We start from the raw sequence: 27,089 nt of genomic DNA, 5'->3' as shown, positions 1-27,089 counted from the left end.
ACAGAATTATTTACTTTAACTCCTCTTACTTTAGCTCTGTCCTTAATAGTCTCGCAGGCTCAGGGGGCCGGGCCGGGCCAGGCCAGGCTGGGCTGACGGTGGGGACTGTGGATCGCCCTGCCCCAGGGAAGGGGGGCTGGAACAGGAGGCTTTGCCCCAGTATCCCCAACCCAGTGCTCAGCGCTGCTCCTGAGACTCAGCAGTGCCGCAGTGCAGGGCCCAGCACCGCACACATGATCCCGCACAGCCACACTTGACCCTCAATGCCAGGTTCCATCATGGCAACAGGGCGCGGGGGATGTCCCCTCCCTGATCAGTCTCTGTCCCAGGAGGCCTTCCAGAGCCCCCAGCCTGGCGGGCAGCCCAGCTCCGGCTCAGCCTGGTGGGATGGGGACACCACAGCGGTGGCCGTCCCCGTGCTACGGACACATTTAGGATGGGATTAGAGAGGAGATGGCTGGGATAGGGAAGGGCAGGTGGGGAGCCCTGGCACGACGGCAGTCACGGGGCTACCCCAGACCCACACGTGTGCTGCCTCCCTGCTACACGGCTGTGTGCATGGCACCGCACACCTCGGCACGGCACGGTGTGACATGGCGCGCTATGGCTGGAACGGGCTTGGCACGCTTGGCACGGGGCTCAGCCTGCAGCAGCCCTGGGTGGGCGCCCCTCATTTCCGATTCTCCCAGCCAGGCAGTGTGCGGGCACGCTGGGGTCACAGATCCCCGTGTCCCGCACACGTCCCGTGTCCCGGGGGATCGCGCCCCCGTGCCCCGCGGCGATGTCCCGCGCGCCTGCCGCCTCCCTGTCCCACTCGTGCCTCCCTGCGCTCCCGCCAGAACGACATCTCCCAGCAGCCCCCGTGGCCCCGGCGGTCCCGCTCCGCCATTGGCCGCGGCCAGGGCGCCCGGCACCGGGCTTCCGATTGGCTGTTCCCGTGGCAACGCGCGGCGGGGGCGCGGCGGAGGGCGTGGCCCGGGGTGGCCCCTCCCGGCGCAGAGGGTTTGTTTGCGGCCGCCCGACGGTGGCGGACGGAGCGCCGGGGAGAGCCGGGCCGAGCCGAGCCTCCGCGGGACGGGCATGAGGAGCGGCGGGACGCGGAGCCGCCAGCGCCCCCCGCCCGGGGCCGGTGCGCCGTGGGCAGCCCGGCGGAGCCCGCCGGTTCGCGGGCCCTGAGGCGCCAGTGACCAGCGGCTGGCCCCCGGCGACCCGTCGCCGCTCGGTTACGACGCTGCCTGCCCGCCCCGTCCCGCGGGAGCCGTCTGAGGGGAGACCTGGGCTATGCGGTGGTGGCTGCGCGCCGCTGTCCTCAGCCTGCTCGCCGGCGCCGGCTCTGAGGGTAAGGGGCCGCCGTGCCGCCCGCGGCGGAGTGGTTGAGGCGGGGCGGGGGCGGCCGCACTGCCAGCGGGACCGGTCCGGCCGGGGCCGAGTCCCCGTGAGGGCGGGTGGCGGCGGGGCCAGCGCACGTGGGGCCGGTGGCGGTTCCGTCCCGCCGGCGAGGCTCACCCCTCCCGCCTTGGTCCCGGCAGGCAGCGGCCAGAGCGAGTCGCGGGCCGCGGTGGGGCGGGTTGGGGAGAGCACAGTGCTGGGCTGCGACCTCCTGGACGCCCACGCGGCCCGTCCCCCGCTCTACGTGATCGAGTGGGTCCGCTTCGGCTTCGTCCTCCCCATCTTCATCAAGTTCGGGCTCTACTCGCCGCGGGTGGACCCGGAGTACGTCGGTGAGTCCCGCGGCGGTGGGTGGTTGCAGGGTCCCGAGGGTCCCCCCGGCCCCAGACTGGGGGCTGGGGTGCGCGGGCGGCAGCGGGCGAGGCCGGCTGGGCTGGCTCTGGTGCCCCCACCCCCTCTGGTGTCCCCCAACCCCGCTTTCCTTGGCCGGGCCCCAGCCGAGGGCTGCTGCTGTCAGACTGCATTAATCACGCTCCTGGGGCAGTGGGGAAGCACAGGGCTCCCCCGCCGGCCCCAGGCGCCAGGAGGGAATGCAGTGGGGCCAGGGAGGCTGCCTGCAGGCGTGGCTGGAGTGGGGGCCAGTAGGGATGGGGAAACACAGCCCCTGGCCCACCTCAACGGCAGGAGGGATCGCTACTGTGGTGGAGAGTGGGAGAAGCTCCCCAGACAGGCAGCTCCCGGCACGCCAGCCATCACTTCCATCACTGTGGCCTCTGGCTGCTGGGGCCTCCCGCAGCACCACCTGCTTGGGAACAGGATAGCTGAGAGCCCACCTGCCTGGGCTGTGCCATCAAGACACTGCCCTGCCACGCTGCCCTGGCTCTCCTGCCTGCTCTGCTGTTCTGGACCAGGGCTGGTGATGGTGGAGCGCCCTGTGCCAGAGGCTGCAGGGACCCAGGCACTGCTGTGGCTCATGCAGGTTGCTTGAAGATTGAGCCTGGGGAGGGGATTTTGGTGAAGCTGCTAATTGGAGCAAAGCTGTGCTGGGTGAAGGGCTGCGGCGTGGGAGGGGGATATTCTCCTCTTTACAGGATATTTAAAGTGAAGCGGTGGCAGACGTTGAGGGATCCCTGTGAGAGGGATCCCTGCAAGCACAGAGATGAAGACAACAGGAGCGTTCCTCGAGGACAAGGAAGCCAGGGCGGAGGTGAAGGGCTGGCAGCTGGCCAGCATTTTGGGCTGAGCCCGGCCCTGACAGCCTGTGGCAGCAACGCACTGAAATCCTCCCTCCAGACCTCCCATGGGATGGCACGAGAATGGCTGGAGTGCTGGATCATGCCTGCCCTCGCTGCTGAAACTGGCCCTTGCCTAAAAAACACACAGCAGGCTGAGGTTTGAGCCAGCCCCTATACTGCCTGGCCACAAGCAGAGCTGTGCTGCCTCCTCCCAGGCTGGGCAGGGGGAGATCGATTTTGGGGCACACTTGGGTCTCTCCCTGCTGCCAGCCTTGCCCAGGGGACACCTTTGCAGCCAGCCCTGAGCTGGCTCTGTGGGACCGTTGGTGACAACAAACCAGCCGGTGATGGCAAGGCACCTGCTTTTCTTGTTACCTGAGCCCGGCATCCTGGGGCCCCTCAGCCGCCGGAGCTCAGATGACCCAGAAAGGGGCTGGCAGCATCCTGCCTGCACTACCCTCAGCCCTCCCCCTTGTCCCTGCTGCCAGCACAGCCCTCCGGGATGTGGGAGCAGGATGGGCTGCTCCAGGATCAGTGCCTGTGGGGGAAGGGGTGTGCTGAGGAGTCTGGTTGCTGTAATGAGGCTGAGGTGGGTGGGCAGGGGGGGCTAGTGGCTGTCGCCATAGCAGCAGGATGGCTTGTTTACAATCCTCTGGGAAGGGATGGAGGAAAGGGCAGGGGCTGTGGGCACAGCGTAAGGGTGAGGGCTGCCTCTGCTTCCAGCCCTTCCCAGGTGGGGCTGATGAACTGTCACCCAGAGGGACCAGGGAGCCCCCACTGTCACCGGCGTCCCTTGTGGGGCAATTTGGAGCATCCTGGGGATGGGGTGGGCTGAAGCTGCCTCTTTGGGAGCCCTCAGGTCACTCGGTGGGGAATGGGGTCAGCTCTCCCCCAGATACCACTGTTCCCTGTGGTGGTATAGGCGGCTGTCCAGTGCCATCAGCTGGGCTGGAGCAGGGCTGGTGGTCCCTGGCCTGGCTGCCTGCTTGGTCACCATGTCCCTGGTGGCAACAAGCACAGCAACTGGGGCTGCAGCCCCCTTTGTGTCCCTCTGAATGATGGTTGCCAGGCACTGAGGGATGCTGGTCTGGAGGGCAGTGGAGGTTTTGTTATCAGCAGGGTGGTGGAAGAGGAGGAGGGGGCTGGGGCCAGCACAGGGGATTAGGGGGAGGCTGGGGATCGTCCCCAGGGCACTCTGATCCCTTCCAAAGGGACCTTTGTTCAGCATCCTGCTCCTCCTCTCTGGATCCTGGGGCTGTGAGCTGGTGGCTGCAGGCAGGGATGGGGTTTCCCAGGGCTTGACGTGGGAGCTGGCTCTGGGGTGAGGAGTGGAAGGACCCCTTGTCGGGTGTTTTGCCGTTGCTCCCACCCCTGTCGCTGCTCATGCCACACCCCCCGCGTGGTCGGGGGTTTGTCTGGAGTGTTGCTTTGTGCTCTGAGTGAGGGATGTTGCTGGAGGCACCCAGATATGTCCATCCGTCCCCGCACCTCCTGCCACAGGATATGCGGTGGGTCTGGGCTGGCCATGGGGAGAAGCAGGAGGGCTGGGAGATGCAGCAGGTGGTCGGAAGAAGCTCTGGGCATTGTTGGGAAGGGTTTGCACCTGTTTGTATGCTGGGTTTTAAAGGGTTGCACAGGATCGTATGTGATCCTGTCCCTCAACTGCCCAGCCTCTGTGCCCAAACCAGCCTGCCCGGGTCCCGTCGCTGCTGCTCTTCCTCCTTGCCAGGCTCATTCGGCAGGATGCAGCCTCCTGCTGCCAGTCACACCTCTGCAGGGCCTGGCCTGGGCTCCAGTGGGTTGGGCGGCGTGTGGGGACTGCCTGTGGCACTGAGCTCCTGGGTAGAGCTGATGGCAAGGTTTGGCAAAACTTACTTTGCTGGAAGTGCTTCAGGAAGCTGCTGGTCCCGGGGAGCTCTGGGATGTCGGTGGGAGTGTTGCGGGCTGCAGCAGTGCCAAGGGCTGCCTGTGGTGCTGCCAGCGCTGTGGCATGCTGGAAGCAAAGCCACCCCGAGCAATGGGACACCTGGGGCTAATCCCACATCTCTGGCCTGGCGCAGCTCTCTGGGCCATCAGTACCTGTAACAGGGTTGGGGGCACGTAGCCCCGGGGATGCCATGGCAGTGGGCGCCGCTGGCTGCGCACCCTGACCGGGGCTGAGCCAATTGCCTGCGGCACGCCTGAGCCGATTATGGCTCTGATAATAGCCCAGGGGATTAAAGAGCAGTGCTCACTGTGGCTTTGCGCCGTTATCCTCCTCCTCATCAAAGAGGCCATGGGGCACAGGGCTGCTGCCTGCTTGGGGTGATGGCCCCACAGCCCAGGAGAGTCCCCCACCGCCGTGCCCCACGAAGGGGTCTGTAAGGCTCATCCCTGTGAGGCAGGCAAGGGGTTCAGCCTTACCCCTGCCCTGTGCTGCAGGGACGGGGGACAGTGCAGAGGTGCCCAGGGCTTAGCAGGGCTCCTAACGGTGAGGCTGCTGGGGGAGGTCCTGGGGGAAAGGGCGGCCGAGGCTGGGGGGGGAGGGTCCCTGAAAGGTGAGGGGGAAGGATTTTGCAGACAGGCTGGCAGCTCCAGGGGGAGGCAGAGGTAGGAGTGGGACCAGCTCTCTTGCCCAGCTGATTAGAATGATGCTCAAGGTGCACTGATCTGCCTTGCTGAGGGGTCCCTGCCAAGGCCACCCTGCATGGGGGGCAGGTGCAGAGGCTGCCACCAAGTCTCTCCTCTCCTGTTTCCCCAGCAGCGGCAGCGCATGTAGCACTAAATGTCGGTGTGACCAAGCTCCACCACAGCATGGCTGCCCCAGCTTTTGCCCCACAGCCATTCTCAGCCCCCTGTGGCGCCAGCTGAGGTGGAAGAAGCCCAGGCAGACCCTGCTGTTGCCAAGTGGGGCAGTCGGCCCCGCTCCGCATGGAAGCCTCTGAGCCCACAGCAGGGGCGGATGCTGCGGGGGTGGGTGGCTCTCCCTGAACCAGCAGTGCTGGCTGTGACAGTCATTCCTGGGTGTGCAGGTCGTGTGCGGATCGAGGAAGGCGCCTCGCTGCGCATTGACCTCCTGCGTGCCGAGGACCAAGGCTGGTATGAGTGCCGTGTGCTCTTCCTCGACCGGCACAGCACCGACGCAGACTTCCAGAACGGCACCTGGATCCATCTCACCGTCAATGGTACTGTTGATCCCACCCTCTGTTGCTTCTCTCTGCCTGACACCCTCCAAGATCTCTCAGGGCTGGTGCTAGATCCACTGGTCTTCCAAGACCAGTTGAGCTGGACCTGGGTGTAAGGGTCTGGCCTTGTCTTTACAGCACCTCCCACCTTCCTGGAGACCCCCCCGGCATTTGTGGAGGTGCGGGACCGGGACACACTGAGCCTTACCTGCAGAGCTGTTGGCAACCCCCAGCCTGTTGTCATCTGGAAGAGGAGCGACCTGGCTGTCCAGAGCGAGGACACAGTGCAGGTGAGGACAGCAAACCACCAGTTATCCCCACTGTGGTGTGTCCCCCCCCTCGGCCAGGTCTTGTGGGGCAGCCAGGCATGCAGAGCGATACAGCTCTGCTTGGCTGGAGAGCAGGCAGCCATCCCCACCATGGTGGCACCTCCACCAACCCTGGTCACAGCATCATTTCCTGAGAGTGTCATGTCCCTTGGTGGCCGTGCCATGTGCTTGGTGCTGTTGCAGGTAAGGAATGGGACGCTGAGCATCGCCATTGTGGAGCGCGCCAGCGCAGGCACCTACACCTGCCATGCTTCCAGCAAGGAGGGTACCATCACCCACACCACCCGCGTTCTTGTGCAGGGTAAGAGCAGGTGCTCACCCAGCCATGGCCCTGTGGGCCACCCCACTGGGTGTTGCAGGACACGGAGGAAGCCGCATTACAGGTTGATTTTGGGGCAGGTGCGGGTATGATGGGCTCTGGGAGCAATGGGGGCTGTCCCCTGTCCCCAGCCCTCACCATCCCCTCTGCTCCACAGGTCCACCCGTCATTGTGGTGCCACCCCAGAACATCACCGTCAACATCTCCCAAGATGCCTTTCTGGCGTGCCAGGCTGAGGCATACCCAGGAAACCTCACCTACACCTGGTTCCAGGGCAGCAGCAACGTCTTCCACCTCAGGTACTTCAAGGATGGGGATGGCACCGAGGCGGCTGCAGGCTCCTACCAGCAGTGCTGGGGCTGGAAAGGGCTGATGTGGCCCTGCAAAGCCTGGATTGGCGCACATGGACCAGCTGGGTGCATGGCGGGGGTGTTTGCTCATCTCAGGGCAGTGGGGATGGTCCCAGCTGCACCACTCACCACCACCCCCTGATTCCCTTGCAGTCATCTCCAGGCTCGGGTCCGCATCCTGGTGGACGGGAGTCTCTTGCTCCAGCAAACGACCCCAGACGATGCTGGCAAATACACCTGCATCCCCAGCAATGGGCTGTGGAAGCCGCCTTCTGCCTCAGCCTTTGTCACAGTGCTGTGTAAGAGCCCTGCAGCCCCTCACTAGCCTGGGCCGTGCTATCACCTCAGAAAGGCCCTGCTGGGCCAGCCCACGGGGGTCCCTGATGGCCATGGTGGGAAGGGATTGCCTCTTCAGCTGCCACAGGGACCCGGGCTCCCAGCCGCCCCCATGCAGGCCCTGGCACCCTGCTTGTCCTCACAGATCCAGCACAGGTGACCACCATGCTCCCAGAGACCTACTTGCCCAAGGGGATGCAGGGTGTGATCCGCTGCCCCACCAGGGCCAACCCCCCGCTGCTCTCTGTCAGCTGGACAAGGGACGGGCAGCCACTGGAGCTGGACAAGGTACCGCTGTTTGCACCTGCCCCTGCCTTCCCACCCTCTCAAGCCCCTCATCCTGACCCCACGTCCCCTTCTCCCAGCTCCCTGGCTGGTCTGCAAGATCAGACGGCTCCATTGTCATTGCAACGGGGAACGACGACGTGCTGGGAGTGTACACATGTACCCCATACAACAGCTACGGCACAGCCGGCGAGTCCCAGCCGATGCGTGTCTTGCTCAAGGTGCGGCTGTGGGGGTGTGCATGCTGCCCGAGCCCAGGCTGCTCCCACCCTGCCATGCCGAGCAGCCTGCCTGCATTGTGTGCCTGTCAGCCTGCCCTGCTGCGGGTCTGTGCCATGTCCCGCCTGCTGCCAAGCCCTACACTGTGCATCCCTGTCTTCCAGGACCCCCCCACCTTCACGGTGCGCCCCAAGGAGGAATACTTCCAGGAGGTGGGCCGGGAGCTGGTGATCCCCTGTACAGCCCATGGGGATCCCCCACCCACCATCACCTGGCTGAAGGTAGGATCCACCGCTTGGGGGAACCAGCTGCACCCTCCTGGGAGGCAGATACTGCTTTGAGCTCTGGGGCATCCCTCCTAGGGCAGTCCCTGTGTCCCTCACCGATGCTGCAGGGTCACGTCTCTCCTGGTTCCTGCAGGAGAAGGGTCCCAGGGCACTTTGCTTGTTTTGTCTTTGCCTTCTAAGAAAACAGGGCAAAATCCTGCCCCTTGGTTTCTAAACCAGCCTCAGGGTGGTGTATCACATCAAGTCCCATTTTTCCCAGGGCCCTGGTGTTGCAGGGTCACTGCAGAGCAGCCATCCTGGCCCTGCGATGGGGTAGGCTGGGTGGTCACCCACTGTCAGTGTGTTGGTGCTTTGCCATGCAGATGGGCAGCATGGGGAAGAGTGGTGCCCAGGTGGATGGGAACAACAGCCTCGTCTTCCGCCCACTTGTCAAGGAGCAGCACGGGGTCTGGGAGTGCACGGCCACCAACCAGGTGGCCAGCGTCAGCACTGCCACCTCTGTCCATGTACTGGGTGAGTCGCCAGTCCGTAGGTGCTGGGCTGCCCTGGGGTGGACAACACTGGCCCCTGCTGTGCTGGAAGGGGTGGAAATGCCCCTGCACAACTTGTCCAAGCCACCCAGTCTGACACATCTCTCTGCTTCCCCCACTAGGTACCAGTCCTCATGCTGTCACCAATGTCTCTGTGCTCCCGCTTCTGCTGGCAGCCAACATCTCCTGGGAGCCAGGGTTTGATGGAGGCTATTTCCAGAGGTTCAGCGTCTGGTACACACCACTGTGAGTGCCCACAGGCAGAGTCTGGTGTCCCACACAGCCTCCACTCTACCTGGGGCCCTTGGCTCTGGACTCATGGGTCCCACATCTCCTCAGGGTGAAGCATCCGCCCCGGGCTCATCATGACTGGGTGTCGCTCTCAGTGCCAGTGGGGGCTCAGCACCTGTTGGTGGAGCATCTGCAGCCAGACATGAGCTACCAGTTCAGCGTCCTGGCTCAGAACAAGCTGGGCAGCGGTCCCTTCAGCCAGATTGTCACCTCCGTGCCCAGAGGTGAGAGGGGGCCTGTGCACTCCCTAGAGCAGCCCTGGCCCCCCAAAGGCCTTAAGCACCTGGGAGGCTCCTGGTTTGGCCCTGCTGTCCCCCCACGCCAGCATCCCCCTTTCTCCTCAGGCTTCCCAGTGACCACAGTGCCTCCAGACCCACCAGCCATGACCATGCGCGTCTTCCTGTCCCCGCCGCAGGCTCTGACCGCCAACGAGACTGTGCGTGGGGTCCTGCTGCAGTGGGAGCCCCCGGCTCAGTTCTCGGTGGCGCTAAGCGGCTATGCACTGGAGCTGCGGCAGGACAAGGGTGGCTGGGAGGTGCTGGACCGCTCCATCCCCAGCACGAAGACCCAGGTCCTGGTGCCAGGACTTATCAAGGTGAGAATCTGACCCTGGCTGTGAGCCTGTTACCCAGAGCCAGAGCACTCTGCAATGCTGCAGAGCCACTTAGCTCTGCAGCTGTGTGAGCTGAGGCTTGGCTGGCCACTGCCATCAAGGCTAATGGTCCTCTGCTCCCCCAGGACGCCTTCTATGAGTTCCGACTGGTGGCCTTTGCTGGCAGCTACATCAGCAATCCCAGCAACACGGTGAACATCTCCACAGCAGGTGAGGCCTGGGCTGCTACCTGCTCATTCTTCTTGCACTGGGGACAGAAACCAGGGGGGTAAAGTGCTCGGCATGGCTAGGATCTTCCTGAACGGAAACCCCTTCATGCTGCTCCCACTCCCAAGTGTCCCTGCTGCTAGATCAGGGGATGCAGAACCCAGAGCAGGACCCCCAAAGCTAATGCTGTGGGAACACCCAACTCCACATGTGGATGTGCTGTGACTTCAGTCTCCTGGACCAGGTAGCAGGAGAGCTCTGTGTGGAGCACCCCTGCTCCTGGTGCCCAGCACAGCAGAGGGCACGGGTCTGCCCAAAGGCAGGTCTGCCCTGAGGGGTGGGAGAGCCGAGGCTTTGCTGTTTATCCCTGTGGTGCCAGCGACACAAGAGAGGCTGTGCCCCCTATGCTGGCGTGCTCTGCAGGTAGCCAAGCTTCTGATGGCGTCTCCTGTTTGACCCAGGCATGGAGGTGTATCCGTCTCGCACCCAGCTGCCAGAGCTCCTGCCACAGCCGGTGCTGGCTGGGGTCATCGGGGGGATCTGCTTCCTTAGCGTGGCTGTCATCTTCAGCACCATGGCTGCCTGCATCATGAACCGCCGGCGTGCCGCCCGCATCCAGAAGCGAAGGCAAGGTAGGAGCCAGCTGGCTGGGTGCAGGTGCCTGGATCCCGGGACTCCCGGAGAGCTCAAAGTGCCAGGGTGCAGGGCAGCAGAAGCCAGTGCCCAGGGCAGGGACAGGCCAGCCCAGGGCTGGGGGGCTCACCAGGGACGGTAGTAGGGCTGAGTGGGTGCTGCCATCTCACCATCACTTGAGTTGCTCGCTGTGTGATCCCCTTGTGTTCTCATGACCTTCCAGATCCACCACTCGTCTTCTCCCCCAGCAAGAAGCTTCCACCTCCACAGTAAGTCATGCCATGCCATGCCACACTCCTTCCCCCTCCCACTCCCTCCCTGTCTGGCTGTCCTCCCCATTGTTCATTCACTGCTGGCTGGGGGTGGAGGGACAGGCTGGGGGGCATCCCCCATTGCCACTGGCTGAGGGCTGGCTGCAGAGAGGCATTAGGAGCGGGGTGCTGCGGTCAGGGCGTGCTGTGTAGTGGGGCTCCCCGGCATGCTTCCTCCAGGGAGTTTTGGCTGAAGAAAGGAGCAGAAGGAGCAGGAGCAGGTCTGTCAAGCCCACAGCAGTGGTGCAGGGTCATGGAACCTGCTGCCAGATGCCTGGCACAAGCTCTCCCGGCACGGGGAGCAGCTGGACAAGCCTGGAGATGGGATGGGAATACTGCAGCAGCTCCCTTCTTCCTTACAGTAATTCTCCTGGCTCTGGTAGCCCAGACAGCACCATGAAGCTGAAGCTGCACTCATCATCCTACCGGAGCCTGCACCGGATGCTGCTGTGGGGTGAGAAGGCTGGCACCAGCCTGGGTCTCAGCATCGCTGGGTCTGGCTCCCAGTACACTGTGTATGAGAGCCACGTCAGGGAGCACATGCCCCTGGAGCGGATTTGCCGTGGCCCCGATGGGCGCTTCGTGGTGGAGACCAACGCACAGCCACAGGAGAGTGGCATTGGGGAGCTGCCCTATGCCGAGCCAGAGCCATACCCCCAGCAGGACCCCGCAGGGCCACAGCCCGAGCCCTACCTCCAGCTGCCCACAGTGGAGGAAAAGGAGCCCATCTGCTGTAAGGGGGTCTCACTGCGCCCCCGGCCCACGGGGCAGGCCCGCCAAGGAGCCTGGGCTGCCAGCTACCGCCAAGGCCGCTACTTTGGCTATGGCAGCAGCAGCCCAGTGGATGAGGCTGCAGCACTGTGCATCATCAACATCAGCCCTGTGGCCTCTGCCTCAACTCTGCCTTACAGCACCATGGAGGAGCTGCGTGACAGCTCCGACAGCACCGGGCCCTGCCAGAGCACTGCCAGCGCCCTGTGGGACTCTCTACCCCTCGAGGGTTCACCCCGACTGCCCCTCAACACCCCAGCCCCCCCCAGCCTCGGGTGCAGCCAGCCGTCAGCCGGCTCCCTGGCCCAGAGCGGGATCCTCCAGTACCTAAGCCTGCCCTTCTTCAAGGAAATGTGCGTCGATGGCGACTGGACGCCCCCAGAGGAGCCAGCAGAGCCTGGCCATGCCAGCAGCCCCCAGGAGCCTGCCAGCAGCCTGCCACCTGCCCTGCCAGGGGCTGGGGGCTCCCCGCAGCACATGAGACAGACACTGTGCCCGGACTGCACTGACATGTGTGCCAACGCCACCTCCCCCGCAGCCACTGCTTTCCTCCAGCCCCCTAGGCTGCCCGTGGGTCCTGCCAAGGCCTCGCTGCCCGGCACTGCTGCTTGGCCTGGCTCCCCCAGCCCTGGGGCCAGCCTGCGACCCCCGCCCCAGCTGGCTCACCACCTCCCCTCTGGCAGTGGCAGGACTGAGGCCATGCCCTTGGCCAGCACTGCAGAGCCCGGCTGGGCACCAGGCAGGCCACCAGATACTGCTGCCCTGGAGAAGTTGGTGCGGGGCAGTTTGACCAGCCAGAGCAGTGGCCGGGGCAGTGCCTCCTTCCTGAGGCCCCCCTCGCTGGCACCATCGCTGGGGGGCAACTGCCTGGGCACCCCCATGGGGGACAGGGGCAGTTGGCACAGTGGAGGCTCAGCACCAGAGGAGGGCAGGGCAAGGATGGATCCAGCCCTTGGCGGCGCTGGAAAGAGGTGAGCTGCAGACAGGAGGCTGGGGACGAGCTGGCTCATGCCAGGGCAGCTCTCGGCCTGTCCCATGGGGCTCGGCCAGGGTGTTCCAGTATGGAGCCACCTGACTGCCTCCCGGCCCCTGGCCATGCCCCAGCTGCTTCTCCCTGGGGCTGGCCCGTTACGGGATCCCCCTGTCCCTGCCCCTGGGCACCACCACCCCAGCTCTCCCCACAGCATCCCTGCCTGCCCTCGCCCCTGCTGCCTGTTTTCCCCCCTCTGGATGCTAGTGGGGGGGCTGTCCTGACACCCGTACCCGCAGGAGGAACACCTCGGTGGATGAGAACTACGAGTGGGATGCGGAGTTTGCCCTGGAGTCGGACATTCTGGAGGCACTGCAGCTCTACCGCGGTGGGAACCCAGCACGGCCCGTCTCCACCATCGCTCTGCGTGACTTGGAGCGGCAGAGTGAGTGCGGCACCCCCTGACCACCATGGGCTCGTGGGGCTGTCCCCTACCCTTTCTGGGGTGAGGTGACTGGGAGAGAGGGGTGGCAGGGCCCTTTGGCACCCGTGTTCCCTGGGCACTGCAGGCGCGTGGTGTAGCCGGGTTGGATGGTGCCTGTCTCCTTGCAGAGCCTGGCGGCGGCTCCTCCCCGGTGAGCTCGGTGTCGGCGGAGGCGCTGGTGTCGGCGGGCAGCCCCGTGGAGTATGGAACGGCCCTGTGCCAGGAGCTGGCAGCGTTCCGGCGTCGCAGGGAGGCGGCCCAGCAGCGACAGCAGCAGCTGGGTGCCCGAGGGTGCGGTGCCGAGCGCTTCGAGCTGGCCACGCTGCTCTAGGGACCCCCTGAGACCACCCGGGCCGGGAGAGAAGGATGTTGGGGTGGAATAAAGCCGCGTGAGAGCAGCACCCAGCTCCTGTTTGGGAGGGGCGACGGTGCCCACCATCCCTCCCACCCCGGGGCACCCACCACCCCCTGACTCGCCGCACCCAAGCCCCCAGCCCCTCCAGGGTCCTGCAGCTTCCCCTCGCAGCTCCTCCCGTCCTCGTGCTCCCTACCCCCCCGGGGGAGCCCCCCCCGCCGCGTCCCATCTCCCCTTAATCCTGCTCCATTCCCCCCCCCACCTGCTGCCCCCCCCCCCGCCGTCTGCCCTGCCCTCGTGCTTTCGTTCCCGGTGGCCCCCCCGGACGGTCCTTGCTCTGTCGCCCTGGTGTGTGCCTCGCCCGCCCCAGCCCTCCCCGCACGGTGTCATCGTCTCCCCGGGCCGCGGGCGGGGCGGGGTCTGGCGGCGGTTCCCTGCGGGGCGGGGCCTGCGCGCCTCGTTCCCTTATATGGTCACGCCGAGGGAGCGCGTCATGGGGTGGGGCCCAAAGCGCACTACGTCACCCCCCGCCCCGGGGTGTTCCGGGGGTCGACCGGGGGCTCTGTTACGGGTCACACCGGGTCACCCCCGGGCTGTGTCCCGGACCTCGCCCATCTCCCCGCGGGTCCTGCCTGTGTGTTGCCCCGGTCTGTCCTGCCACCTCCCCCTGCCCCATCCTGCCCTCTAGGGTCACCCCCGGCTCTGTGCCCCCAGACCTGCACCACATCACATCGTGGCCTCTGGTCTGATCTTGCGGCGTCCCCCTCATCCTGCCCTGTGTCGCCAGGGTCCCCCATGTCCCCTGCATCCATCCCACCCCTGTCCCACATGTCGTGTCCTCCCCTGTGTCACCCACCACACTGTCGCCCTGGCTCCATCCTCCGAGCATGCTGCCCTGTACCACCTCCTCACCTCCGTATTGTCCCCAGACGTGCCCCTCCCAGGTCCTGCCTTGTGCCGCCCCTGGGGGCCTTCCCCCATTATCACCTGAGGCTGCCCCCAGGGCCCCTGTCCTCAAACCAACCTGTTGCCCACCCCCAGCCCCCATGTTCCCTGGCTGAGTCTCTCCAGGGTCCTGTCACCATTTCCCTACCTCTCTGTGTCACTCTTAAAGCTGTTATCCCAGGTCTTGCCACTCTGTCACCCTCATCCTGTCATCCTAACCCTACCTTCATGTCACCACCTGAGCTTGTCACCTCTGTCCCATGGGTTGCCCTGGTTCCCCATGTCATGTGCCGCCCGCTCTCTCAAGCTCATCTGCGTGTCCCCCAGCCGTGCGCCCATGTCACTGAAGCCACTAGAAATCCCCGAAGGACACTTGTGACCTGGAGGGGGGTGCAGCAGACAGTGCGCAACCCGCTGCGTGGCACCCATGGCTGCAGGAGGGGCTGTGGCTACCGCGGGGGGGAGGGGGGGGGGGACGGGGTTTGACAACGCTAAGGCTGGTCCCCACCGTGATGGTGTCCTTGCAGCCAAGCTCCAGAAGACTCAGCTGGCTCAGAAGGGCATGTGCTGAGCCCAGGATAGATTTTGGGTGCTGAGGGGTGGGTGGAGTTGTGGGGATGCCACAGCAGTGGCTCTGCCACCCATTCCGGAGGCGAATGGTGACTTCAGGCCGAGGTTTTTGTTTGTTGTTTTGGTTGCACTTCCCATGGAGATGGGACTTGTGCAAGCACCATTGTCCCTCCCTGCGCCACTGGAGATGCCATGGGTGCTGGGGAGGCTGCGTCCCTGTGGAGCCTGCAGCCCCTTCTGCCACTATGGCCAGGCCCTGATGGTCCCCACCACCACAGCAAGGCCCTGACACCCCCCACATCCCCTTCCACTGTGGGGACTGGGGCCCCTGCTACCACAGCTGGGCCCTGTCCCCATCACAGCCTTGTCCCCTGCTGCCACCATGCCAGGCTCTGTCTCCACCATGGTCACCACACCGCCCATGTCCCCCTGCCACTACAGTGACCCCATCCTCACCAAAACCTGCATGTCCCTCAAACACAACAGCCACCCTGTCCTCACCACAGCCACCCTGGCCCTGCCACAGCCACCCTGTCCTCACCTCAGCCATCCTGGCCCCACCACAACCCTTGTCCTGCCACCACGGCAGCCTTGCGCCTACCAAACCCCTCGTGTCCCCCTGCCACCGCCGCTGCCTTGGCTCCAACACAGCCCCCTGCCCCGCTCCCCCCTCTCCCCGCGGAGCTGCCGGGCGGGGCTGCCCGGGACGCGGTGGCGGCACGGCCCTAGCCCCGGCCCAGCGGACCCGCCCCGGGAGCGGGCGGTACCGGGCCGCCCCCGGCCGCGCTGACATCAGCCGTGAAAAGGGCGCGGGCGGCGGCATCCGCCACTGCCGCCCCGGGACCGCGGGATCGGCGCCGCAGGTAGGGCGGGGCGCGGGCGGCGGGCACCGGGCAGCGCCCGCGGGCACGCGCGGCAGGTGGGGATCGGGATCGGGGTGGGGACCGAGACGGGACCGGCCACTCTGCACTAAAATGGCCGAGGCCGCGCTGACCCGGGGGCACGGCGCGGGACCGGTCCCCCGAGGTGCCCCCTGCCCCGCCAGGCCGGGGTAACGGCTCCGGGCAGTGCCGGGCGCCGCGCCCGCGGAGCCACCGGCACACGCGGCCGCGCCCGGGAAGCGGGATCCGGGTGCGGCTTCCGTCCGCGCCGCTCCCGGCGCCCTGGGGGCGCGTCCGTCCCGGGGCTGCGGATCCGTCGGAGCTGGCGCGGCGGTCCCCGGCGCCGGGGCTGTGCCTCGTCCGAACCCCGGTCCCCTCCTCGCTGACCCCGGGGTGGCCGCGTCCCGGCCAGGCTGCGTCCGGTCCCCTCCCCGCTGCCCCCCCGCTGCCCGCGTGGTCCCCACGGTTGCCCTGGTCTCTGTATGGTCACCTCCCCGCTGATCCGGGGCTGGTTGTGGGGTCCCCTGGGCAGCTGTGTCCCAGGCAGGGGTCCCCCCCTTCGCTGGCCCCGGGGGTCTATGGGGGCCCCAGAGTGGCTGTGCCTGGGGAACAGTCCCCTCCCTGCTGCCTTCGGAGCGTCTCGGGGGTCCCCAGGGTGGCCCTTGGCTGGCTGGGGTCCCCCCCCCGCTGCACTGAGGGGGTCTATGGGGTCTCCAGGGTGGCTTGGTCCCAGCTTAGGCTGGTTATAGCCCCCTCCCTGCTGGCCCCAGGAGACCTATGGTTCCCCAGGCTGTCTCTGGGGACACCAGGGTGGCACCATTCCAGCTGGGATCCCCTCCCAGCTGGCCGGGGCATGGTCCCGTCCCCGGGGCTGCCGTGGGCTGGCCGCGGTGGCCGTGCCTCAGCCGGGCTGCGTGCGGCCCCCTCTGGTTCGGTCCCCAGCCTGGCAGTGTCACAGCTGGGCTGGGGCCGGCCCTCCCCTCCCGTCTGGGCAAGCCCCAGCTGTGTCGGGGAATCAGCCCTGTCTGCACCAATTTCAGCTCCTCTTTGTTTCCCAACCGGCTTGGCCCCCGGCCGGGAGCTCCCCACACCCCGGGGAAGCGGCTCCCGCCCTGCGGGGGCTGCCTACACCCTAGCCCTTGCCCCAGGGAGCCCCTCGGCTTTCGGGGGGGATGCCTGGCTGGCCCTGGACAGCCTGCGGTTGGGGGGTGGCTCTGGTGCTGAGGCTTCAAACCGCTGCCAGCGGCTGCCACCAGCTTCCCCAGGGGCTTGGGGCTGATTTTCCTCCCGTCCTGGTGAGCCAGGTTCCCGGTGACAGGAGCCCCGGGGCTTGAAGGCAGGTGTGTGACAGGGTTGAGCTCTGTCCCAAACTGACCTTGGTCCCCCCAGGTTCGGGCTGGGCTGCCCCAGGCCAGCAGCTGCAGCATGTCCCCAGCTGGGACGCGGGAGCCGTGGCTGGTAAGGGCCCCTGGATCCCTGGGGCGAGCAGCACACGCTCCTGTTTCTACGTGCCAGGGTGCCCCCCCAAACTCTGGGGGTGCAGGACTGTGTGCGGGAGATGATGCACGGCCCGGGCAGCACAGTGTACCCTCCGTGTCAGAGGGGGTCCAGACTGCCCCAGAGCTTGGAGCACCCCAGCTGTGTGGGCAGGGCAGTGCTGCTCTGCTTGTGCCCCACATGGGCACCTTGCACAACCCCCATCCTCCCCAGTGCAGATGGCACCGCTCCTGTGGTACCTTGGCCCAGGGCAGTGCCTGGCCACCAGGCCCGCGAGGTCCAGCTCTCCTGCCTGGGTAGAGGTGCTGCTGATGGCAACCCCAGGCCCTGTGCTCCCGAGCCAGTCCCAGGTCTGGCACGCAGCCCGAGCAAACGGGTGAGCTTTGCAACAAGCTTCGACTGGCACCGAGTGCCTGCCAAATGTACATGCGCTTGGTGGGGCTGAGCCTGAGGGGACAGGGATGCTCGGGGCAGGGGTCTGGCCCTGGCCTGGCATGGAAGAGCCACCATTCTGCCCACCCTGTCCAGGGCCAAATTTCCCTGTCACCCTTGGGTGGGCACAGGCCCAGCGCCCGCTCCTGGCTGGCTGGGCAGGAAGCAGGCAGGGCAGGGCAGAGCCCAGGCAGTGCCTGGCACGGGTGATAAGGCTGTGAGCCGGACATCCAGGCAGCCTGGCTAGGCAGGATGGGGCTTTGCCACGCTGCTGGGGAGCAGCCACAGTGTCACCCGCTGTGGACACGGTGGAACCCACTGTTTCGAGGGGCTCTGTCACACTGTGGTCCTGTGCTGGACACCCCAGTGTGGAGCTGCTGACAGGGGTCCGATCTCTGCAGACACCCCCGCACACCGTCAGCATGGCAAACCGGGGACCATCATACGGCCTCAGCCGGGAGGTGCAGCAGAAGATCGACCGGCAGTACGACCCCGAGCTGGAGCAGATTCTGGTGCGGTGGATCGTGGCGCAGTGTGGCGGGGATGTCGCGCAGCCGGCACCTGGCAGGGATGGCTTCCAGCAGTGGCTGAAGGACGGCACCGTGAGTACCCCCGGGGCCGGCTGGGGCAGGGGGCTGCTCTGCACCCCCTGACCCGCGGCTCCCCCCATGGCCAGGTGCTGTGTCGGCTCATCAACAGCCTGCACCCACGGGGCCAGGGGCCAGTGGCCAAGATCCAGGCATCCGCCATGGCCTTCAAGCAGATGGAGCAGATCTCGCAGTTTCTGCAGGCGGCTGAGCGCTACGGCATTGCTGCCACAGACATCTTCCAGACCGTGGACCTCTGGGAAGGTGAGTGGTTGGGTGGGCGCAGCGGGGTCAGGGTAGGGGCGGGACGGGGATGGAGCTGAGCCTGCCTGGGGCCTTGCAGGGAAGAACATGGCGTGCGTGCAAAGGACCCTGATGAACCTGGGCAGCCTGGCTGTGGCCAAGGGCGACGGGCTCTTCGTGGGAGACCCCAACTGGTTCCCCAAGTAGGTCATGGGTGCTGTGGGGGTGTGCTGGGCAGCGGGGTCCCACAGGGACGCTGACACCTGTCGTGCCTGCAGGAAGTCGCAGGAGAACCGTCGCGTCTTCTCTGAGGACAAGCTGAAGGAGGGGCAGAGCGTCATCGGGCTGCAGATGGGCACCAACCGGGGCGCCTCGCAGGCCGGCATGACGGGCTACGGCATGCCCCGCCAGATCCTCTAAGCGCCTGCGCCGACCCCCCAGCTGCCCCCGGCGCAGCTCCCCCGGGCCCTGCCTGCCAGGGGCACCCCAGGGCTGGCCCCCAAACTGCCTTAACACCTGCCACGGGGACCAGCCGGGTGCCCCCTGGCCTGGGCACTTGCCCCCCTGCCAGTATTTCCGGGACCAAAGTCTTCTTTTTATTATTATTTGGCTGGGTGCAGGCGGGGAGCTGCTGCGCTGCCCCCCCATGACACTGCACCCACACACCCCCAGTGCCTTGGGGCCGTGGTGCCCCCCCAGCCCTGCTGCCGGGGGGGGGGCACCCCCCCGTGCCACAATAAACGGCTCTTCTTTCTACGCCTGGAGGGTCCTGATGCGGGGAGGGGGCTGGGCTAAGCCGGGGGCTCCCGCCAGGGTACAGGGCCTCTGGGCGAGGGGGCACCCCGGGGTGGGGACCCCCCCTGCGTTGCATCACGGCATGGCGGCAGCCGTGCCCCGGGGAGGGGCGGGGCCGGCGGGGAAGGGCGGGGCCGGCGTGAACGCGCATGAGGCCGCGGGTGTGCGTGCGGGGCGTGCCCGGGCACGCGCCCCGCACCATAGAGCGCCCCCTCCGCAGCCGAGCGCGGCCTTCGGCCCCGCCCCCTGCGCGCGCTCGGGAGCGCCCCGCCCCCGTTTCCAGGGGAGCGCGGGGGGGGGGGGGGGGGCGCGGTTGCCATGGCGACGAGCGGCGGTTGACGAGCGGAGCGGGATGGTGAGCACGGCCAGCTCCGGTGCACCGGGCCCGGCCCCCCTGCCCCGCCGGGCCCCCAGCCAGCCGCGCCGCCGGGACGGGACGGCCCGGAGCACCGCGGCGGGTGGGATGCTGCTCAGGGAGCGCCAGGTAAGGCGGCCGGGATACCGTGGGGCCACCGCCGGCTGCCCGACCCCCTGCACTGCGCAGGGCCACGGAGGGGGTCGGGGTGCCCGGGACCTCACCAGGCCGGAGCCAGCTCTGTCCCACCCAGCGCACCGTGGCGCTGGGGCCCTGCCCGGTGCTCCCCAGGCACGCCCCAGGCAGGGGGCTCCCAGGGCCTCAGCCCCCCAGCTCATGCTGGCTTGCTCACTGGAGGCGCTTCTCCACCACGTTGCCTCCATGTTCTGTTTTCCATACCTGCCGGGTGAGGGATGCTGTCACACCCTTGGCCAGCCCTGCCTGGGCCCTGCCACCTCTGCGCCCTGAATTCCTTGCCCCACTGCGGGTTCCCAACATGCGGTTCCTTCTGGGAGCGTGCCACCCCCACCCGTGCCTCCTGGGAGCGTGCCAGGGCCACCAGACCGGGGGCTGTGCGTAACTGTCCTCCTTGATGCCACAGGCATCCACTTTTCACGGAGCAATTAGTTAATTAGTGAGACAAAAGAAGCTTGGGAGGTGAGACGCCCTGGTAAAGGAGAGGAGCCGGCCTTACGGGGTCTGTGCATTAGACAGTGGTTATTTCATGTGGGACAGAGAGCCCTTGGAGCAGGGGCTGGAAGCTTCCAGAGAGATCATTGCCAGCATATTTAGGCTTTCATCAGTGAGCTACGAAATCAGTCCCCTTGGAGACGAGGCAGAATTGCAGCAGGTCTCTGACCTTCTGGCTGGATGCCCTGGCCACTGAGAGAGGGGATAAACAGAGAGCAACAGCTCTTTCCTCTCCGGTCTTGTAAGGAAAAGACTCGCTTCCTCCATGCTCGTCCCTCAGCTGTCCCCAGCTCCCACAGGAGAGCCACAGCCACTGTCACTGAGGCGGGTGATGGTATTTTCCAGGGAAGGGTGATGTTTTGTGTGTCTTTCCCCTGCTGCTGCTTCCTCCACCTCCTTTATCGACTCCCAGGTGCTCTCCCTGTGGCAGGCTGAGTTCGTGGCTCCAGCTGTTGGCTCTCCCCACCCTTCGTGTCGTCTTTGACACAGGTTATGACATACGGGCCAGGTTAGACACCGCTGGACTCTGGCCTATCTCACGCTCACTGTCTCTTGGGCTGATGAAACACTGGGGGTCTCTGCTGGGGCTGCCATGAGGGAGCCGCGCTGTGTTCAAGGGGCTTGTTCCTCTGTGGCAGGGGGCGTTTGTGGCTGTCGTTTCCTCTCCTGGGCCTGTTCACTTGAAACAAATATGTTCAAAGAGACTTGCCAAATCCCTTTGGCTTTTCAGAGGAGAGGAAGGAAATGTGTAACGAAGATTACCTCCGCTCCCAACTGGAGGCTGTGCGGATGGTTTGCCTCGTGGGGCAGGCGGTCGGGAGCACTCCCAGCAAGCAGCCTGCCCTGGGACTGCCGGGTCCGTGTGCCTCGGACGCCCTGCGAGCCAAGGAGCCCTGGGCAGGTTTATGATCCATTTCCTTGGAGGCCTTCAAGGCAGTTAGATAAAAATGTCATGACGCTCACCTGGGTGTTAATTGAATTCCCTGAGCCTAATCCAAGTCTAGTCCAAGGAGTTCTCCTGGCTTTGGGGATGTGTGGCCTTGCTGCAGTGAGTAACACTATCACCTTTGTTTGCTTGGGTGTTTCAGTGCTAAAGCTTTTAATTCAACAGCTCACGCTTTGGGCCCACAGTGATTCAGAAGCTGCTCCAGCATCTGCCATGCTGGGCTGCGAGAGACCCTGTACTTCAGGGCCCTCAGACCTGTAAAATAGAAATAATGCAGACCTGTGAAATGGAAATATTGCCTGCAGCAAGTTCCCAGGGAGCTGCTCCGTGCCTGGCCAGCTGTAGGATCTGTTTCAGCAGTCGCTTAAGATTTTAAAGCTGAACTAGTAAATAGAAGTCCAAGGGAAACCACACATCTGTGTGTACCTTAGATTAGCTCTTGTGGTTCCCCGACCCGGGTGAGGATTTCGCTGGGAACGCCTACACTGTGGTTGGGCTCGGGGAAGCGCCCCTGGGCTTGGGAAGCCAAACTGCCCTGCTGGGCTCCCATCTCCTGGCTGGGGACTGTCCTGCTCAGCTGCTGGAGGTTTGTTCTGCAGAGTTGCTCCGAAACGCTTCGGGTTGTCCACCTTCACCCTGGGGTGGACAGGATGCCCGCCCCTGTTATCAAAGACTCTGTGGCCTGATCAGAGGCGGGGGGGGGGGGGGTGGGTGGGGGTGGAGGGGGCACCATGCGTGTTTGGGACACCCCTCACCTGCTCCCACCCCTCTGGGGGCAGCCAGTGCCCACCCTGCCTGGGGGATGCAGAGCGTCCCAAGTCACCCCACAGCTAGGTGACACTTCACTAGGTGGCAGCCACGGCTCAGGCAAAGGGACCCGAACCAGTTCAGGCTGTACTGGGAGGACTGGTTTTTGCCCAGTGCTGTCTGTGGGTTGATCGTCCTGCAAGGCCAGCCCTCAAGCTGCCCCTGCTTCTCCTTCCCCAGGACCCCCCTCCCAGCTCCCACTGAGTTTGGATCAGCCTGTGTTGGTTTCCACCCAGTTTTTCCTGAGTCCGTGGGGCTCAGCAGGACAGAGGTGCCAGTGGCCATGGTGAGGAGTGGGGCAGGGGCCAGCTGCCATCAGCTCAAGGTAGCTGAGGTGATGCTTGAGCATTTGTGAAGTCTCGCCCTGAGCAAGCAGCTGGCAGCTCATGTTTGCTTCACATCCGGGTGAGAGACTAACACCCAGATTTTTATAGTAAAACCAGTGCTGCAGGGGTATTTTTGGTTTTCCTGCTGTCCTCATCAGGCCTTCAGAACTGGGGCTGCCAGGGAAAAACCCTTCCCATGCCCTGATGTCAGTGGTCTTGGTGGTGTGAGAGGCTTTGTCAGAGCTCAGGGGAACCTGCGGCCTCTCGTGCCAGAGCACTTCTGTGTCTAGGAGCCGGGGGCAGAGAGCCAGGCATGGGCTGGTGGCAGGAAAGCCAGAGTAAACGCCATCCTTTCTTGCAGAGCCTGCAGCAGCCGTGCTTCAGCAGCCCTGTTGTGATCCTTCAGGATGTGCAGACTGCCCCAAAAGTGTCACCCACTGGTGGGCACAAGCCTGAGACCACCCGTCTCATCACCAAGGACTTAATCCGTGACCTCATGTAAGTCTGTGCCTGAGTAGCAGCTCTGAAGAGATTTTGGGGTCCTGTGTGTCTGCCACAGCACCATCCCAGTGCACAGAGCTTGTCCTGCCACTAGCCAGGACATCTTAGAGGAGGAGGGACGGGCAGCAGTGCTCTGATATGCCTGGCTTGGGCAGCAATGAAGCCAGCAAGCACTAGGCATTTGACAAGAGGCACTGAATCATTGTAAGAACCAGTAATTAGCAAAATAAAACCTTCTCAGAAGACAGAAAAGCTCCTTCTGGGCTGAACAGCCCCACAGGGTGGCACCTGCCTCCGTCACATATCAGATGCTGCCTCCTGTGCCCTGTTACCCAAAAGCCCCGTGTGAGAAAGGTAGTGGAGCATCACCCACAGCCCCTGCACACTGGCAGCTGTGTGTTTCTCTACAGGGAAGTTTTATAAACAAGACTGAACTGCAAGAACTCTGGCCCTAATTACTACACTTCATTAAAAGCCTCCAGCACATAGACAATAGGGCCATTATCCTGGCCAGCTCCAATTTAGCTTCATTTTAACCTCCCTAAATTTTCCTTGTAGTTGTCGTTTGGTGCAAGATTCATCTTTGCTTCCTGTTTTCAACCTCTGTGTAATGCTCTTACACCCCGTAAAACGTGACACCCGCCCTGCGGATGGCTTGAGTTTGGGTTTTGTGGAGAGTGAAATGGCACAGCGGCACTGGTTCAGGCTTTTGACGCTGGTACCTGGTTTTATATGTTCATGTTCTTATTTGCCCCTGCTGCTGAAGCTGAGGGCCAATTTGCAGATGTGTCGCGTGGCTGCAGCTCCAGCTGAAGCTGATGGAAACCATTCATGCTGGTTTAATTCCTGAAAATCAGGCCCTAGACATCCCAGGCTGGTCACCCAAACACTGGGGCGACTAAAGCAGTGGCCACTGTATCATTACATTTACTAGTGCCGTTGTGACCATTAACCATTCTTTAAAGCGTCCTGGAATCCGATGCTGTGATGCAGCTCTTGAACGATCATTATGCAGGTATCTGTTCATATTCACAAGGGTGGATGAAAGGTGACACACAATAGTAATGAGTAAATTCTTAGCCCTGAACATCTTCAAAGTGCTCTATGCATTTTGTTAATATACGCTCCTACACCACACGCGTCACCATGGTATCTGAGTAATACAAAGAGTAATTAACTCCTTACAACTCCTCTGGAAAACAGCCCTGTATTATTATCCACATTTTTACAAGTGGGGAAATGGGGGCACCAAGAGCTTTGGTGATTTCCTCTAAACCACAGCATGAGTCACGGGCAGAGTTTGTGGCTCTGCAGTGTCCACAAAGCCAGGGTGATGGCTGGAGGGACACCTGCCAGTGCTGGGAGGGGAGACGGTGCTCCATGTTTGGGGCAGTGTGGTGTTTCATTGTCTCGTGCCGGGTGGATTCCTGGGGCAGCAGAGCCAAAGTCAAGCTGTGCTGTGCAGATCTGGAGCCTAAGCAAGTTGAGTGTCATTAAACAGAGTGAAAAGGCAGCTCCTGCTCCCCAAAATCTGTCCAGACAGAACATTTTGTCTGGACAAGCAAGAGCAGCGATAGTCAGTCTGGGGGGCCAGGGATGAGAATCATGTCCCGCTGGAAAAGGAGTGAGGGCAGTGGTCAGAATTTTCCCCAAATGAGTGCTGGGAAGGCCAAGTCGGACTGAAATACTTTCAGCATTTTTTATTGGGGCTGACCAGGGCCATGCTGAATATTTTGGGGTTTTCCTGGGAGGTCCCTGGCTACCCTGCTGAAGATCCTCTCCCCCTGCATCACAGCACAATGCCACTTTCACTGCACTTTCTGTTTCTTCCTCCCCTCTGTCCAGGAGAGTCAGGTCCCCACAGCTCAGGTGCTTCCTGCATTGCTCTCAGGTGACTCCTGGTTGTGGAGCCGCTCCTGCTGCCCCCAGTGTGGGCAGCCCAGGGAGGGCAGGGAATGGAGGGAGCTGTTGGAGACTCCATGCCACTGACTGCTTTCTCTCTGTGCCCTCTTCCCCATACCAACAGCATCCCTGCAGAGAAGCCAGTAGCATCCCTTATTATCGGTCAGGAGGATTTCCAGCGCATTAAAGCAGCAGCTCGAGTCCTGACCACGGAGCAGCGTGAGGCCAAGCTGGCAGCCCTCAAAGCGGAGAAGGAAGCCGTTCTCGTAGGCATTTCCCCTCCTGTTCCTTCTTTCCCTGCTTGCCGACAGGTCTCGGGCTGTGGGTGGAGGTGGATGCATCCAGGTAGAGCCAACTTTGTAGGTCAGAGATGCGACAGCTGGGGCTGTCCCTGGAGCTCTGCTCAGGGGCCACCACCTTCATCCCTTCTTTGCCCTCATTTTGGTGTGCCCATTGCCGCCAGGGCAGCGTGCAGGGGAGGCAGCATGGCTGCGCTTCTTGGGTCTCCACTGATCCACAGCCCAGGAATGGCCGTGCAGGTTCCCTTGGGTTTGACTGGTCTGTGGATGGGGAAGAAATCCCACGCTGGTTGCATCCAGCAGTCCCACACTGATTGTTCCCCCAGCCCATGGTGACCCTGGCAGTGCTGGAGTGTGCCCCTCGTGAGTCAGACAGCCCCACAGCACCCTCGGGCAGGCTCAGCCTTGCAGGGCTGCCCCAGGAGGGTGTCTGGCTTTCAGCAGCCCTACCTGTCCCTTCAGGAGGCGGTGAGCGCACGCAAAAGTGCGGCGAAGCAGAAGGCCATCCTGCAGCAGCAGACAGGGAAGCCGAGTGAGCTGGAGGAAGCAGCACGGGAGCGGGCCCAGCACCTGCTGCAGCGGGCAAGCAGGATGCGCATGGAGCAGGAAGATGAGATCAAGGAGTTCAATGAGGTAGGACCAGAGGCTCCCATACATCACCCAGCACCACAGGCCCTCCTGCCTGCATCAAGACCTGCCTGAGCTGCCTGTGTGGACAGACTGCTGAGAGCCCCCGTGAACTTCACCTAGCTACTCTAGACCTAAACCCCGCTCCACTTGCTGCTACCCAGGGTCTTCCTCTTCTCCCCTTTCCCCCCTCCTCATCTGTGTGTCTGTCCCTGCTGCTGCTGCCAGCTCTGGCTCAGAGACCAGGGAGACCTGCTGTCCCCACAGCTGATCCTTGGTGCCAAGTGCCACATGATCCGTGACACGCAGATCCTCGAGAAGCAGCTCATCACAAAAGAGCTGGAGGAAGAAGACAAGCGCCTGGCCAAGATGATGGAGGTGGAGAGGAAAAAGGCTGATGAGATGCAGGAGGAACTGGAGCGCAAGAGGAAGCAGGAGCTGGTCAGGTTTGCAGAAGGGCCCCTCTTCCCTGCAGAGGCATCTGTCCCCTTCCCAGGCCTTGTGCCAAAGCTAGGGTATCCTCTGGCTGCTGGCTTCACTCCGCAGCTCCCGGTCACTGCGGATGGACTGGGCAGCATGAGGCAGCAGACACACCACCTGATGTCTGTGCCAGCATTTCTGCTTCTGGGAGTGTGACAGAGCCAGAGGGAACCCTTCTGCTTTCTTCTTTCCAGAGGGAGGCAGGAGCTTGTGAAACAGATGGAGCAGAATGCAGAGGAGCGGGCTCTGAGAGCCAAGCAACGGGAGCAGGAGGCACAGCAGCTGCTGGAGTACCTGGAGAAGCTGAAGACGGAGGACCTGCAGGTGCGACCAGCGAGGTGCCAGGGAGCAGGGGAGACTGGAGTTAGGTTTTCACGTTGTCGGAAGGGCGACCCAGTGCTGGCTAAGTCAGGCTTGGTGTGTGGAGACAACACCTGGCAGAATTAAAGCTCTGGGGCAGAAGCTAAGCCATCCTCAGAAAGTGACCTGAGCTGCTGAGCCTTCCCTTGCCCCAAGTGTGCTTCTGGGCCCTCAGAAAGGCACATGGGGAGGAGCAGCGGGAGAGCTTTGTGCTGCAGCGCTTTACCCTGTCACCCTCTGACCCTCTTTCAGGACTTGGAGCGAAGACAGGAGCAACAGAAGAAGATCCAGGCTGAGATTAAACGCATCAACGATGAGAACCAGAGATGCAAGGAGGAGCAGCGGGAGCTGGAGAGGATGGCAGACAAGCGGGTGCTCGAGTACCAGAGGCAGAAAATGGTAATGGGATTGAGTGCATGTGGCACTGGCATAGGTTCATCAGGCAGCAGAGGTGCCACAGGGAGCAGCCACAAGGCTCTGTCCATTGCAGGAGCGTGAGGCTGAGGTTGAAGCTGAGCAGGAGAGGATCCGTTGGGAGAAGGAGAAGGAGATGGCACAATTGAGAGCCATGCACGAGAGGGCCCGGGACCATCAGGCAGAGCAGGTGAGCGGCTTGTTGACATGCCACGTGCTCCCATGCTGGCTCACTTGCCACCGCCCCAGCAAAGTGGAAGCTCCCCTGGATGTGATAGGTCTACTGGGGTGTTGCAGGTCTGGACCAGCACCTGGAGCTAGGTGAGGTTCTAAAGCAATGCTGGCCATGGCAAG

General features: G+C 63.7%; 3 protein-coding genes across 6 annotated transcripts in view; all 3 read left to right on the top strand.

The window, feature by feature from the left end:
* Positions 1-1,025: 1,025 nt before the first annotated feature.
* On the top strand, positions 1,026-13,124 carry IGSF9 (immunoglobulin superfamily member 9). Of its 3 annotated transcripts, none has more exons than XM_056322047.1 (20): positions 1,026-1,339; positions 1,530-1,721; positions 5,636-5,788; positions 5,927-6,078; positions 6,301-6,418; positions 6,594-6,735; positions 6,940-7,085; positions 7,268-7,410; positions 7,488-7,628; positions 7,791-7,907; positions 8,348-8,426; positions 8,566-8,689; positions 8,783-8,958; positions 9,079-9,329; positions 9,473-9,557; positions 10,016-10,186; positions 10,411-10,456; positions 10,861-12,240; positions 12,539-12,684; positions 12,852-13,124. In XM_056322047.1, the coding sequence occupies exons 1-20, from the start codon at positions 1,282-1,284 to the stop codon at positions 13,052-13,054; spliced, it is 4,023 nt and encodes a 1,340-aa protein (XP_056178022.1). In that variant the 5' UTR covers positions 1,026-1,281; the 3' UTR covers positions 13,055-13,124. The 3 variants fall into 3 exon arrangements, with proteins under 3 accessions (XP_056178022.1, XP_056178021.1, XP_056178023.1); XM_056322046.1 differs by having other exon boundaries at positions 1,027-1,339; positions 8,276-8,426; XM_056322048.1 differs by lacking the exon at positions 10,861-12,240 and having other exon boundaries at positions 1,028-1,339; positions 8,276-8,426.
* A 2,173-nt stretch (positions 13,125-15,297) lies between these two features.
* On the top strand, positions 15,298-18,989 carry TAGLN2 (transgelin 2). The gene is made up of 5 exons (XM_056322125.1): positions 15,298-15,456; positions 17,805-18,005; positions 18,080-18,254; positions 18,334-18,436; positions 18,512-18,989. Exons 2-5 carry the CDS (start codon positions 17,826-17,828, stop codon positions 18,651-18,653), a joined length of 600 nt encoding a protein of 199 aa, XP_056178100.1. The 5' UTR covers positions 15,298-15,456; positions 17,805-17,825; the 3' UTR covers positions 18,654-18,989.
* A 201-nt stretch (positions 18,990-19,190) lies between these two features.
* Positions 19,191-27,089, top strand: part of CFAP45 (cilia and flagella associated protein 45) — an 8,955-nt gene continuing 1,056 nt past the window's right edge. The window contains exons 1-8 of one of the 2 annotated variants that reach the window (XM_056322072.1): positions 19,191-19,512; positions 22,514-22,650; positions 24,680-24,821; positions 25,317-25,487; positions 25,749-25,927; positions 26,156-26,285; positions 26,574-26,720; positions 26,812-26,925. In XM_056322072.1, the coding sequence (XP_056178047.1) occupies positions 19,381-19,512; positions 22,514-22,650; positions 24,680-24,821; positions 25,317-25,487; positions 25,749-25,927; positions 26,156-26,285; positions 26,574-26,720; positions 26,812-26,925 (1,152 nt within the window). In that variant the 5' untranslated portion in view covers positions 19,191-19,380. Of the gene's footprint in view, positions 19,513-19,541; positions 20,408-22,513; positions 22,651-24,679; positions 24,822-25,316; positions 25,488-25,748; positions 25,928-26,155; positions 26,286-26,573; positions 26,721-26,811; positions 26,926-27,089 lie in introns of those variants that run through there. The other variant, XM_056322073.1, reaches the window with a different exon arrangement.

This window comes from Falco biarmicus, chromosome 19, assembly GCF_023638135.1.
Source record: "Falco biarmicus isolate bFalBia1 chromosome 19, bFalBia1.pri, whole genome shotgun sequence".
Taxonomy (NCBI): Eukaryota; Metazoa; Chordata; class Aves; order Falconiformes; family Falconidae; genus Falco; species Falco biarmicus.
The sequence above is the reverse complement of the archived record's forward strand: the minus strand, read 5'-3'. Positions and strand labels throughout refer to the sequence as shown.

Excerpts from the sequence above, each read along its gene's own strand:
- IGSF9 (XM_056322046.1), top strand. The coding sequence starts at position 1,282 with ATGCGGTGGTGGCTGCGCGCCGCTGTCCTCAGCCTGCTCGCCGGCGCC. Across the intron at positions 5,789-5,926 it reads GATCCATCTCACCGTCAATG|CACCTCCCACCTTCCTGGAG; the intron begins GTACTGTTGATC and ends TTGTCTTTACAG. Across the intron at positions 8,427-8,565 it reads CACCTCTGTCCATGTACTGG|GTACCAGTCCTCATGCTGTC; the intron begins GTGAGTCGCCAG and ends TTCCCCCACTAG.
- TAGLN2 (XM_056322125.1), top strand. The coding sequence starts at position 17,826 with ATGGCAAACCGGGGACCATCATACGGCCTCAGCCGGGAGGTGCAGCAG. Across the intron at positions 18,006-18,079 it reads AGTGGCTGAAGGACGGCACC|GTGCTGTGTCGGCTCATCAA; the intron begins GTGAGTACCCCC and ends CCCCATGGCCAG. Across the intron at positions 18,255-18,333 it reads GACCGTGGACCTCTGGGAAG|GGAAGAACATGGCGTGCGTG; the intron begins GTGAGTGGTTGG and ends GGGGCCTTGCAG.